Source organism: Ostrinia nubilalis, chromosome 5, assembly GCF_963855985.1.
Source record: "Ostrinia nubilalis chromosome 5, ilOstNubi1.1, whole genome shotgun sequence".
Taxonomy (NCBI): Eukaryota; Metazoa; Arthropoda; class Insecta; order Lepidoptera; family Crambidae; genus Ostrinia; species Ostrinia nubilalis.
Window position 1 is genome coordinate 13,756,888 of NC_087092.1, and position 15,165 is coordinate 13,772,052.

The 15,165-nt window shown below is 42.7% G+C and overlaps 1 protein-coding gene across 1 annotated transcript in view; it reads left to right on the forward strand.

Annotated features, from left to right (window-relative positions):
* Positions 1-15,165, forward strand: part of LOC135072155 (uncharacterized) — a 106,058-nt gene that overhangs the window by 2,401 nt on the left and 88,492 nt on the right. Inside the window, exons 2-5 of the mRNA XM_063966109.1 lie at positions 4,766-4,875; positions 6,934-7,151; positions 12,790-12,978; positions 14,620-14,763. Coding sequence (XP_063822179.1) covers positions 4,766-4,875; positions 6,934-7,151; positions 12,790-12,978; positions 14,620-14,763 — 661 coding nt within the window. The remainder of the gene's footprint in view (positions 1-4,765; positions 4,876-6,933; positions 7,152-12,789; positions 12,979-14,619; positions 14,764-15,165) is intronic.

Here is a 15,165-nt window from a genome sequence, read left to right on the forward strand (position 1 = left end):
TCAAGATAAAGCCATTTCTCGGTCTTTATCCGCCTTCCACGGGTGCACTTGATGCGAGACAAATATTTGGGTCAATCAGGACCGCGGTTTAATGTTTTCATCTGCCCTACGAATTTCCGAAAATCCCGACCCGGACACTATTCTGAAATCTCCTCTTCTATTTTTACGAAGAAAGCAATTCCCAGGAAAGACCACGTTCCTGGTTTTAACTGCATATTATTTTTGATAATGCAGCAGATTCAGACACCTGTCGTTTGTTTTCGGGCGATTTGCTGTAAACCCATATAGGGAACCGCTTTTTCGGTAGCAATCCTTTTGTTCTGATAATGGTCAACCTCGAATGATAAATGAATAAGGTGGAATTGACCCACCCTGGGTGACGGGTGTGTGTACTCTCTTATCTAATCGCTTTCAAGTTAACTAGGCTGGAAAGATTTAACATGATAATTAAGAACGTTTTAAACGATTTCGTCAGATGCATTAACATGAATATGTACTACTAAGGTTTAAGTGGTTTTGAAAAAGCGAATCAATGCACCCTGAAGCGTGGAAAATGCCCTACTACATTGATGCTTTTAAAAAGGCATGCTGTTATGTATGGGTACAGAATGGTTCGAAAACAGTAGACTATAAATCAAAAATGGCGCTATGAATTATAAAAAAATAAGAATAAAAGTTACGACGCTTTTAGATTTGAGTCTTTTCGTTTGTTTACCAACGAATCGCACCCCCCATAATACCAAAACTAAGTCGCAATAATGACCATAGAAATCGCCAAATATAGCCCATTCGCCTCCTATAGTTTACACGTACATGCAATTAGACGCTCCATTTAATCCAACTACGCCGTAAGAGAGCGTAAATTGTGTGTTACGATGTCGGTGACTATTCCAACTTACATAATCGCCACTTTGGTGCACCAATCAATGCAAATTGCAACATAAGTTGCAACATTAAGGTTGCTGACACCTTTTCCTATTATTGTAAGAATCCATTCATAAACGAGCTTTTCTAAAGCCTACTACCATCCGAGTCCATCACCCGACCCAGTTCTCCGACCTGACTTGCATACGCATCATATTTCAGCACATTCCAACAACGAGAACACATTCATATTCAGCTAAAAGGGACCAGTGTAATGTTATGTTTTGACCACAACGTTAAAAGTATGTAGCTTGACGGTGGAGCCGAAGTAATACCACATAGTGCCGTAATCGTATTCTATACAATAATAAAATAATTGTCCAGGAACTTCATAATTTATGATGATTCTGTCCACGAATTCATTAGTATTATCATCGTAAGTTCCGCTTTTTACACAAAAATAATTAAGCAATAGATTACGTTAAGTAAGTACGTCATATTCCTTTCAAGCGATCTGATCTAACTCTTCAGTTTCATTTCACGTAACATAAATAGTATTCGCGGATAGCATTGCATCCCAAATAAATTTAAAGCATTTTTCTTTGTGTGTATTTTAATTTTCTTTCATCAATTTCGTTTCATTTAAAATGTAGTCTTTTCTAGTCGCGCCCATTTTCCTCCACTCGTCACTATGACTAATAGATGCTGGTGATGACGCGTTTGTGTACATGTACTTACCTACTTTATTAGTAATCTCATTCGTATGTAGCTCAATTGTGACCATGATTTTGAATATAAATAAATCTGCATCACATTAATAATGCTGATCACGAGATGTTTGTTTGGCGCTACCAATTGTTAATATTTTTTCAGGTGCCGAATTTCTGATTACCATACAATTCAAATATGCCTATGGTTTTGTTGTTTCAGATGGACAATTAAAGCTAATAATTGCTTTGCATAACCACGTGTGCTAATGATAACTTTAATTAACGTTCTTCACTATTATGTATACTGTAACTCCACGCAATGTGTATTCAGAGCATTGCATTGACTACAATATACTGTTTATGATTTATCTACAGGAAAATATAATTTAAATTTTAACTAGGATGTAGTCAAGAGCAAGACTAGTCATATCGTCGTTTCAGTGAAATGTCGTGGGAAAGGATCTAATCTCTACATTGCACATTTGCATTATAGGGGAGAGTTCGGTATATTGTACCGCCGGATAAATTGTACCACCCTCATATTTCGTAAAGTATTTATTGAATGTCTGTAATTGTAACACTCAGTGATACACAACTAAATTCAATTAATATTGGCCATATGGTTAGTGCCGTGACAATTAAAACGTTTGTTTTATTTTGAAAAGATTTTTTTCCTTGTTTTCAAATAACTTTTGACAAAGCATATTTAGTTTGTAATTTTGTTAAATTTAATCACACAGTGTTTCAAATTTATTATTTAGAAGCGTAAATTAGTGTGGATTACAATTATTTGAATCATTTTTCGGTATTTGTAAGCTATATTTTTTATCGATTTTTTAAAAGCACTATCACCTAGTCGGTTAAATTGTACCACATCAAGTTGTATGGAATTTTACCAAAGGATTTTGAAATTTTTTTAGTAAATCATATTTTGAAGTTATAATAGCATAGTTATGTTTGACTTAATAATAAATGAAAGCAAAAGACTGGCAAAGTAGATTAGGACAAGTGTGCGTTACGATAATTGAAATTACAAAACTTGTACTCAAAATCGTGATAACGTGTAAAACAATATCGATTGTCTATGTTATTAACTACTGTTCCTTTTCGTTACCTAATTCGTTAAGAATGTATCGTATAATATTTTGCCATAGTTTTTTTACAGGCTTGAAATTTATTGAAATCCAATTTAGTAACCTAGTGGTACAAATTATCGAACCGGTTGGCTAAATTGGACCGAAGCTTTGAACTCGTATTTTGTTGATTTGTGCTAAATATACAACAATCATGTTGATTAATACCTATGAAATAGTAAGTTGAATAATTTCTCTTTTATTATATACCATGGACATTAGCAAAAACAAAACAAAACTATGTGTAAAATGGGATTGAAAAAAACTGGTCCAAATTACCGGACTCTCCCTTACCAACTTATTTCTATAATACCCATATAGGTATTTTAGCTGTAACAGGAAACTGCTAACAATACAGAGTCAGGTTACACGTTTCTTGGATGGGTGTAAGCTAGACGCTTCTGTGAGACTTGTAGCCATTCATTTAGGTGACAATAGATTTGTAATAAGTCGTATTTTAGGATTTTATCTTCTCTTATCTTCCTGGAATATCTGGTAACAAGTCCACAAACCTGTTCACCCTGGTGATTGGCTTAGTATCCTCTGTGTAGTATTTATGGAGATCAGACAGTTTTGCCGCCCGTAGACTAGGGTGGGGTTGGATCTTTATTTAACTTTTATCTTCTGAAATCGAGTAAGCGTCATCTGAAATCTACCGCCCCTAGGCCGCGGCCTATACGGCCTATTGACAGATCCAGGACTGATAGAGATCGTTTAATATCAAGAGTAATTCATTCATTCATCTCTTCAAGTCGTTGGAAGAAGACTCGTACATGTGCGAGTGTTGTAGGGTGTCCATAGATACATTTTCAGTTGATCTCTGCGCTCTAGTGAATGTTGAATTCATTTTCACTTTAGCTGATGGTACATTGGTGTCGATTTCTCTAGGGCCTGTGGGCTGAGGTCGTAGGCTGGCACAAATTGGCGCGAGCAGGGCGTGGGCGCGCGGATGCCGGCGATAGCGAGATGCGATGTCAACGCACCGGCCATTGTTTACTATCCCGATGTGTGCGTCTAACAAGCCCAAATGTAACACCGTATCTTCCCAGTTCGCGATAGACCATTGTTTTATCAAATCAATATTGATTCCGTTCGATAAAGCCCCTTTGTAGCAGCTCCTATGAGTCATATCAATATCATGCTGCATGTCCACTCTCTACTTTTCAATGACAAATGTAATTTTATATCAAGTGCTTATCAATGAATGTAGAATTGTGATTTTCGTGCCATAAACTGAACACTCTACAGAGTGGTACAAGAGATATTACCTGGGTAAAATCATTTAACATTTTGATAAAATCTGGGTTACGTTACGTATGCGACGTTTTGGTTGAATGGACAGTAAAATAATCGTTTTAACTGACTCTAGAAAACGCCTTCTATGCGTACGAATTTGTGGGCACATTAGGAAATGAATTCTTTCAGCGTCATAACGCTACCCGAAAAGAGTGCTCCAAAACTGTAAAATATCCAAGATTCTTTGTAACTTTGTCTCAATTTCACGGGATATGTTTTCGTCCCAGTTACAGGAGCACTGACCTCTTTATGTATTGTACGGACAGACGTACGTCCGCATTTTATTTTACCACTACAGCGGCCACGATTGCCGGGGGAGCCTAACACATGCCCGGCTCGAACGTACACCAAGTGAATGCCCGCGCTGTTTGTTTATCCTCCTATTCTATAGTTTAGAAGGTTCGGTTGGTTAAAATTCCGTGCTCTATTAATACTACCTCCGAAGTACACGTCTATTTGCAGTCTATGTTTACTCACGTAATCATATCGCGCGGATAACACAAGTACCCGCATACCATACAAAATACAATACAGAAGTTTTTTGCAAACATCTTGAAAGTGTTTCTTTTCTATGCTTCAATCAAACTCTTCTTCTTATTGATGTTTACAAGTAACTTATCTTTCAGATTACAGATAAATGTCCGTGTTGGATTAACTGCATCGACATCGCTTTTACCTCCTAGTAATTCATTGTCTTTATCGTAAATAAATAATTAAGAAAGTTTATGATATTTCTTACAAGAGCATTTACCTTTTTTTCAGGCAATGCCCGCTGACACTGATGACCCCGCTGCGGCGGATTATACTTGACGAGGTGCGAGTAGCATCGAAGAAAACACCCAATGACTTTGGGTACAGAGCTGACGAATCAGGTGAGCTGGCTATTTATTGCCGTTTCCTAGAATAACCCAGCCCACGAATTGTGGCTTACACATTTCTACAAATTGAGTCATCTGATCACCTGATTTCCCTTGCAAATTCTTTACAATCCCTATTAAATTAAAAGATGTCTTCTCAAAAATAGAACTAGGCTGTTTCAATATTTAAAATATTTGTGCGTTGCATCATAGTGCGTGCATATTTTATGTCAGTTGTTTTATTGCTTCTGAATGATGCATCAAAATATTTATACACATGTCTTGTCTCCAACAAAGATGCGACTCGATCGATAGTAAACATTGATTGGCCATTACCACATCCAAAGTTGGCTCTTGAAACGCTTGCGTCATCGTCGAATTAGGTCTAGCCTATATTAGTATGGTACATCAATTGTTTGTTGTGCTGAAGATTGCAGATATGATATCAGCGGTAATCTCGCTATGTTTTGTCCGTTACGTCATCTGAGCTGACCGTAAATATAACAGCGATGTGGTGTGGTGTTGTGGAATGTAGGGTAGAGCTATGCAAGTCATTGGCAACCCTCGTTCTATACTTCCCGCTTACGTGTCCGCGCTGCGATGGCGTGTGCAGCAGACTTGCGGCGACATGGGGGCTTTAATTGCGATCACATCGACAGTTTTATAGCAGCCATTATGAGGCCCTTAATAGCTTCTAAATTTGTAGTTTCGTTGCACCTAATCGTATTGTTTTAAATAGCAGCACAGCCGTATTTCACAATTTACGTCGCACATTGAGAATGTTTTGTTACTGCAGAAAAATCTTAGGTGATTTTACTATTTTTACTATATACCTACCGTAGTCATGTACACGATTTTTTATTATCTAACGGTTAGTACAGTCAAATTAATGGACTCTAGCTAGACCGTTTCAGATCTAATTTCGCAGTCCTGAATTAAGTAAGAGCTATTTGTTTCAATGTTATTTTTAAAACTTAAATATTATTTAATTTGTTATCATCAACAAAATATAGTATTGAATGTCCAGTGATAAAATAGTAGCGCCAATAACAACAACATTAACTAATAATATTTTTAGCCTAAATTATTTACCTTGTTATTGTTCCCTGAAAAACTCCCCTAAATTCGCGTGTAGGTAATAACGGCACGACACGGTGATGTATGCGGAAATGAATTATTTGCTTGAATTAAACCCTCATTTCAGCTTATGAGTGTAAGGTGGGCTGATACTTAAATTGTGTATCAGAGTTATCCACTTGCCTCTGGTATAGAGAGGGTCGTGACTCGTACCAGGCCTGTTCATCTCCGCGAGTTTACATCGAAAACAAAACACGCACGATGGCCCACCTACAGGATACTATTCGACAAGGCCTCACATACGAGCGAACATTGACTCACGCACCCGTATTCTTGTGTATGATGGAAGAAAATAAAGAAAATGGTGTACTAAATACTGTGCAGTATTTAACTGCCTAAATAACAATAAAATCACAGAATGTACTTTTTTAAGTTGCCTCAAGACACTGAGAGGTAAATAAGTAGTTAATATTATTCATGATAATTCATGCTAAATCATGTATTTCCTCCGCCATTTTTCGCAGTTTGGCACCTCACGTCACATCATTTTACCGAAGTCAGCCCTATAGCTTCGGCGCAATGCCGATCACTGACGTTTGTCAACAAAATGGTGCTTGACTCTTGAGACAGGCTAAATTACACCATATTGTTAATGACATTGAGCATACATTTTTTTAAATACCTTCGCGAAGTAAAACTTCTGTACGTAGTACTTATTATTATTCTGTGCTCGTACGGTCAGCGTCAAATAGTTCGTGACACCCAAAGTTACCAATAAGTCCCCAACACATAAGGTTAACCTTCTGATAATGGTGGTAAAATAATGAGCCTTCATCATCATCATTATTTCAGCCATAGGACGTCCACTGCTGTACATAGGGCACCCTAAATGATTTCCATGTTGACCGGTTGGTAGCGGCCTACGTCCAGCGCCTTATTTACAAAGATATGAACCTTATGTACAAAGATTTAACCGTACTCGTCTCTTCTTTCCAGTGTACATAGCCCTGCGGCTAATGCAAGCGGTGACAGCGCGTGTGAACGCCATCTGCCTGCGGTATCTAGACAACTCGATGCTGGACTCCTTGCCGCCGCCCCCTCCGTTGGAGCAGCGAGACCTGAAGACGGTCTCGTGCGCCACCAAGAACTCCCGGAGGGTTATGGAGGACCGGCACGTTGAGATCGGCAACCTCGAAGCACTCTTTGGGATAGAGGTCAGGACCCCATAGACCTAGAATGCGCTCAGTGATAAGCTTTTATCGTCTATACGCGATAAGCTCATACATTTGTCGTCTAAAATCATCGATAAGATTTTATCACGGCGCGGATCCTAGCCCGGCTGGTCAATGGTGTTCGCTAGGTTTGCTTGTACCAAATTATTTACTGCTCTATTATTATTACGAGGATAATTATTATATTAAGGTTATTTATTGCGCAATTGTTTGTTTTCCCAAACGAAAATAAAATAAACTCTCTGGTGTAGTTTGTAAACCATAACGATCTCGCACAGTTCATAGCAACAATGCTAGAGGGCGTGGGAGATCGTTGTAGATCGTGAGAAAAATAACATTGAAAATCTCGAAATTGTCGTGTTTATACTAGATTACACAAACAGAAAAACAACTTTCCAAATCTAAAAATAGAAAAGCTTGCATAAATAAATGTAGGCGACCGAAGAAATGATGCCAAAAGCTAACATTTATTTGTATTCCTTAAGTTAGTTAGATTATTTTAATCACTCCCATCTATGGTTTACGAGTCTTGGTTGCTTCTGACCCGCGTTTGGTCTGTTGAAGCCTTAAGAAGGTATCTTACTTAGTTTACTATCGATTCCATCAAGAAAGTTTAAACATATTATGAAACAAATATAGAAGTGATTCAATAGTCTTTAACATAAATAATTTAAACTTATTTTAAGACGTTATATCTCAGGCTAACCTTTGAGTTAATTAACCCTGGGGACCTGTAAGTGATTCGTCAGTGTTCTGTATTTGTTTACAAACTGTTAATTATGAAAAATCTAAAACGTTAAAATAACGGTATCGTTGTGGCCAATGAGATGCTGTCATAGTGACATTGACAATACGTCAATGTCACGCTAGCATCAAACGTCAGAGAATAGAGGGACGCGCGGAGATGACTCCGCGCGCTTTTGTGCTAAGTGATGAATTGTAATTAAAATAAGGCAATATAATGTACAAGATGAGTATCCAGTGTTTTATTTATGAGAATAGATCGACCGGCCTCTAATAGTTCAGAAGTGAGATCTGAAACCTATGATAGTAACGTGATTTCAAAGTGTTCCAGGTGACCAATGTTTCGTGTTATTTGTCACGAATGTTATCACAAAACGCCCACGATTCTATGATTATAATGGAATATGATGAAGAAAGAATGTCAAGGAAACCACGCTGACAACTGTGTGAGATGCAGAAAAGTATTTAAGTACGAGAAATGATGACGCAAATTATGAAGATACTCCCTCCGAAACTTGTCTTGTGGTCACGTAAGTGGTGAACAATTTGACTAACGATGGCCCCAGAGCAGGTACGATTTATTATTATTATCGATTATTCCAACAGCAACAAAATTAACACATTTCCTTTTTGAGCAAAATAATGCATGTAAGTGAATGATGCATCAAATGTTATAGGTATTGTCAGTCTTTACTGATAATGCCAGGAATGTGTGTGAAAGCTATGGTATGTGCTCACTTTAATTGCAATGCCTAATAAACTATTTTAGTAAAGTAAATTTAATTGAACGGTGTTCATTTGTTCATGTTTACATTCTGCGAAGAATAACCTGTTGAGATTTAAAATCTATAAAGAATAGAAAGAATATGGTCAGATTAATTAAAATAAGTTTGGTAATCATGCCCGAGTAACCTCTTGGCATTATTTTGGAGAAGAATTAATAATTAGTTTTATTCAAGTAAATTGAAGCTAAGGCCTGTGTTGTGCAAACCAGTTTTAGTATCATGATGTTTCTTTCTTGATGTTGAGTAAGTACTACAAGATGAGATGGCTTAAAATATTTATCTAATTGAAATTAAGTAAAGCAGCCAGTTATACCGTTGAACATGTGATATATTTTTGGTATTCTTATAATGATTGATACTTCAATTAATTGTTAAACATAATTATGGTGTACTCCTGGTTACTGTAGATGCAAGACACATTATGTTACATGATGCTATATTTGAGTAAAGATAATGTTAATATTGAATTTCTCCAACTTATCAATTAATTTATAATGCCAGTAGTCATTTTAATTGTATTACTAACATTGAAAATAAGTGTGGGTGACCAAAATTTATCCAATTCTGATATTACATAAAAGATATAGAATGTGGTACATTAAAGGTATTCTTGTGTACCAGCCATTATTGTTAATTATTCTTGCATGGTGAAAATGATTTTAATCTTGAGGTTAACTGTTAGCTGTTTAATAAAAAGGTTACTGGTTTTAGCATGTTGTGTGTGCATATTTTTATATTTGACTTGAGTTTTAGATGTGGTGACTTATCTGTTTGCGGGTTGGCCCTGTGGTGAGCAAATCAGTCAAGCACAATACCAGAGTGAAGCTGAACACTGAGCAAGGGTACTCCACATAAGTGATTTGGAGTTGGACCGAAGGTAATGCAATACAAAAGGCATCAGCTGTGATATTTGGTGAGTGAAAATGCAATACAGAAAGAATCAGCTGTGATATTTGGTGAGTTGAATTAATGTTTTATTGCAAGGGTTGAGCTGAGACTAGCAGTGCCACTGCGGCTTGGTTGTTTAACTGTGCTTATTCTTGTCATTGGCATGAAATTGCATACAATTAACTTGAGTGTGAACAGATTTTAATAATTAATTAGCTACAGTCTACTGCTAGACTTTAGAACTACCCAACTGCCGCTAGCAGCCTTAAGCAAAAAGTTATTTAAAGTACTTGGGTATTTCTTGTGAATGCTTTGAGGATGGTAACTTCATTGAAGTATTTGCAATTGTGCTGTTACCTAAGATAATAACAAGAAGTTTATTTTGATAAAGTTGCATTTGTGTGTGGAGCAACTTGGTGTTCACCCAAATACAATGTTAAGCATCAATATGTTTCACTTGCATTGTTTTGTTGTCAGTGATGATTTATGTAGTTGTGTTATTCATCTTAATATTTTGATAATGTTGTGGTTATGGGAATGGTTTGAAAATAATAATAATAATGTATATGATGTACTTGTTGATCATACACCAGTGGACATTGTCATGAAGCTGGGCAGACATTGTCATTCTGCGTGAGATGTCCTGATATCTGTGTGAGGAGAACATGTGGCATGACATGACAAGCTATGTGGAATGGCCTAATCTGTGTGGGTTTAAAGTGAAAATGTTCAAAGAACCATACTAATCCCATAAATCATTTAGGATGATGACATTAGATGTACTGTATGATGGTGTATAGATGTACTGTATGATGATTTCTTGTGTCAGCAGAGCCGAAAGTAGTCAGCGTGCAAAGGTGCGTGGAGTGCAGCGCGCCTAGCGGCGCCAGCTGCAGGTGCCCGCGCGTGGGCGGCGATGGCGGCTCAAGCGCGGCGGGCCGCAGCGGCGCGACAGCCAGCTCGGTGCAGGGCGGCGTGGCGCGCGGCGCGGTCGGCATGCGGCTGCTCCTGCCGCGTGTCCACCGGGTGCCACCAGCTGTGTGTAACATGTTATGACAAGCTATGTGAGACATGTCATGACAAGCTGTGTGGGATGTCTGTGTGACATCAGGAATTGTGAAGATGTCGTGCCTTGTGTGGGAGACATCATGAACTATGGACATGTGACATTGTCATGAAACTATGTGGATATTGTCATTCTGTGTGGGATGTCTGTGTGACATCATGAACTATGTTTGGCGCGGTTAGCGCTGATGCTTCGCGCAGCAGCGCAGTCAGCGCGGGCGCTTCGGACAGCAGCGCGGTCAGTGCGGGCGCTCCAGGCAGCAGCGCGGTCAGCGCGAGCGCTTCGGGCAGCAGCGCGCACAGCGCGGGCGCTTCGGGCAACAGCAGCGCGGTCAGCGCGAGCGCTTCGGGCAGCAGCGCGGTCAGCGCGCGTGCATCGGGCAGCAGCAGCGCGGTCAGCGCGCGTGCTTCGGGCAGCAGCGCGATCAGCGCGCGTGCTTCGGGTAGCAGCGCGGTCAGCGCGCGTGCTTCGGGCAGCAGCGCGGTCAGCGCGCGTGCATCGGGCAGCAGCAGCGCGGTCAGCGCGCGTGCTTCGGGCAGCAGCAGCGCGGTCAGCGCGCGTGCTTCGGGCAGCAGCAGCGCGGTCAGCGCGCGTGCTTCGGGCAGCAGCAGCGCGGTCAGCGCGCGTGCTTCGGGCAGCAGCGCGGTCAGCGCGCGTGCATCGGGCAGCAGCAGCGCGGTCAGCGCGCGTGCTTCGGGCAGCAGCAGCGCGGTCAGCGCGCGTGCTTCGGGCAGCAGCAGCGCGGTCAGCGCGCGTGCTTCGGGCAGCAGCAGCGCGGCCAGCGGCAACGGCTCACCCTCGGCGCGCAGCAGGTCGCGCGCCAGCGAGTGCGCGGGCAGGCGGTGCAGCCGGGCGAGTCGGCGCGTCACGAGCGGCGCCAGCGCGGCGGGCGCTGCGTGGTGTGCAGCGCGGTCGTCGCAGCAGGAGTCCAGCAGGTGCCGCGCGTGGTGGAGCAGCAGGGCGCGCGTGAGCCAGGGCACGTCGTGGGCGCCTATGAGCGCGTTCACGGCCAGCGTGTGGTGCGAATGGTGGTGGAGATGGCAGAGTGGACCTAGCAAGGTGCACAGCTGGATCCCAATACGAGGCGTCAAGTGTGCTATGAGTAGAGTAGACCTTCGAGGGCGAAGGAAATGTAGGATGGCCGAACTGTTAATTATGAAAAATCTAAAACGTTAAAATAACGGTATCGTTGTGGCCAATGAGATGCTGTCATAGTGACATTGACAATACGTCAATGTCACGCTAGCATCAAACGTCAGAGAATAGAGGGACGCGCGGAGATGACTCCGCGCGCTTTTGTGCTAAGTGATGAATTGTAATTAAAATAAGGCAATATAATGTGAAAGATGAGTATCCAGTGTTTTATTTATGAGAATAGATCGACCGGCCTCTAATAAAACTTAATACAATCTTTATCCTCCTAATATAAATGAACGTTGGTATCGTGCAATGTGACGCGTTCTTCTTTACGTTAATTTGTCTGGAGCCGGCTTTAGAAGCTACGGCACTATTCCCTTGACCGCCAATAAAAAACCCAACCAGTGAAGGTCAAGTTTGTCTCGGGGGAAAGTTTAGAAGCGAGTATACCTCAGGGGAGGCCTATGTTCAGCAGTGGACGTCCTATGGCTGAAATGATGATGATGATGATACCTCAGGGGGCGTAGTATGAGTTTACGTAAAACGCATTCGATGTCGACTGCGTAAAAAAGTGACATTAAATGTATGACGCATTGTACAGAGCGCCCCTAGCGGAAATTTTTAAGAACTAAAATCTTCATATCATTTTTTAACGCGCTCGCTAGTGTCGATGTTTAATGTAAACTCACACTAAGCTCTCTGTTTAAGGGCTGGTTTTAGTGTCACGCGGACCGTCCGGTGCGGACCCGCTCTGCAGGGCCAATCTGTATGAACTTCTAGGGAGCGTATTAGAGTAATGCGGTCCGGAGAAACCGCTCCGCTCCCTAGCAGTTCATACACATCGGCTGTGCGGAGCGATCCGCACTGACAATCCGCGTGACATACATTCATAAGTGCCACTTGTGGTCTAAACTGAATAAATATTTTTGATTTTGATTTTTTTTGATTTTTTTTTGACACTAAAACCAGCCTAAGGGTAACGTTTACTGTTTGCTTGCAGACGACAGAGCCCACCAGTTTCTACGCTGTCTACGACGGGCACGCGGGCTCGGCGGCGGCGGTGTATTGCGCCGCGCACCTACACCAGTATTTGGTGGAGAGCACGCACTTCGCCAGCGACCTGCGACGGGCCATGCGCGATGCCTTCCTGCGCACCGACGCCGAGTTCGTACGCAAAAGCAATCAGGAGGTGAGGCACGAGCCTTAAATTCATCTATACTAATATTATAAAGCTGAAGAGTTTGTTTGTTTACTTGAACGCGCTAATCTCAGGAACTACCGGCACAGAATAATAATAAGTACTACGTACAGAAGTTTTACTTCGCGAAGGTATTTAAAAAAATGTATGCTCAATGTCATTAACAATATGGTGTAATTTAGCCTGTCTCAAAAGTCAAGCACCATTTTGTTGACAAACGTCAGTGATCGGCACTGCGCCGAAGCTATAGGGCTGACTTCGGTAAAATGATGTGACGTGAGGTGCCAAACTGCGGAAAATGGCGGAGGAAATACACGATTTAGCATGAATTATCATGAATAATATTAACTACTTATTTACCTCTCAGCGTCTTGAGGCAACTTAAAAAAGTACATTCTGTGTTTTTATTATTATTTAGGCAGTTAAATACTGCACAGTATTTAGTACACCATTTTCTTTATTTTCTTCCATCATACACAATAATACGCGTGCGTGAGTCAATGTTCGCTCGTATGTGAGGCCTTGTCGAATAGTATCCTGTAGGTGGGCCATCGTGCGTGTTTTGTTTTCGATGTAAACTCGCGGAGATGAACAGGCCTGCTACCGGTCCGATTTGAAAAAATCTTTCAGTGTTAGATAGACCATTTATCGAGGAAGGCTATAGGCTATATACCATCACGCTACGAGTAATAGGTGCAGAGCAAAAATGAAAAATGTTGCGAATACGGGTTTTCACGCGTACGAAGTCGCGGGCATAGCTAGTACATTATAATAGCACTGCTTCTACGGGATACCTGGTGGAGAGCGCATTTCGCCAGCGACCTGCAACGAGCTATGTGCGACGCCTTCCTGCGCACCTTGAAGTGATACCTAGTAGCACTGCTTCTACGGGATGTGCGCACTTCGCCAGCGACATCCGGCGGGCCATGCGAGATGCCTTCCTACGCACCGACGCCAGTAATCAGGAGGTAAGACGCGATCGTTGAATTCATACATTATAATAAGCACTGCTTCTACGCGATACCTAGTGGAGAGCGCATTTCGCCAGCGACTTGCGCCGCGTTATGCGCGACGCCTTTCTGCGCACCGACGCTGAATTCGTGAGGCGCGCGCTCGTTGCTATGATACCTGTGATGTAGCATTGCTACTACGGGGTGTGCGCACTTTGCCAGTGACCTGTGATGCGCCATGCGAGACCGTATCAGATCCTGTGCACCGACGTCGAGTTCGTGCGCAAGTGCAACCGGGAGGTGAGACGCGCTCGTTGATGTCATATAGTATACCACTGCTGTTACGGGGTGTACTTACTGCATCAGTTCCTGTGGAGAGTGCGCACTTGACCAGCGACCTGCTTGCGTCGCGCTATATGCACCGACGCAAAGTTCATGCGTAAAAGTATCTAACCAAGGAGGTGAGACACGCGCTCTTTAGTTGAGTCCACACCGGATGATTTAACGTGCTTTGATCAACTCAGCGCAGAGCACTCAGACAGTTTTATAATACCGTTCGTTGTAGCAGGAATCGCCAAATCTTTTACGCTTCTCTGTTGTATTTTAAGATAGAGATTTTTCCTTTTTGGAAAAAAAAAATACTTAAGTAATGTGATTGCTAAAATGTAATGTTTGTTTGCAGCGAGCATGCGGCGGGAGCACAGCGGTAGCGGTTGCGGTCCGAGGGCGGCAGCTGCTGGCGGCGTGGGCGGGCGACTCGCTGGCGCTGCTGGCCAAGCGCATGCGGCTCATGCAGCTCGTGCGCCCGCACAAGCCCGGCCGCCAGGCGAGTACACTCTACACAGCATGATATAGTCCGAGGGCGGCAGCTGCTGGCGGCGTGGGCGGGCGACTCGCTGGCGCTGCTGGCCAAGCGCATGCGCCTCATGCAGCTCGTGCGCCCGCACAAGCCCGGCCGCCAGGCGAGTACACTCTACACAGCATGATATAGTCCGAGGGCGGCAGCTGCTGGCGGCGTGGGCGGGCGACTCGCTGGCGCTGCTGGCCAAGCGCATGCGCCTCATGCAGCTCGTGCGCCCGCACAAGCCCGGCCGCCAGGCGAGTACACTCTACACAGCATGATATAGTCCGAGGGCGGCAGCTGCTGGCGGCGTGGGCGGGCGACTCGCTGGCGCTGCTGGCCAAGCGCATGCGCCTCATGCAGCTCGTGCGCCCGCACAAGCCCGGC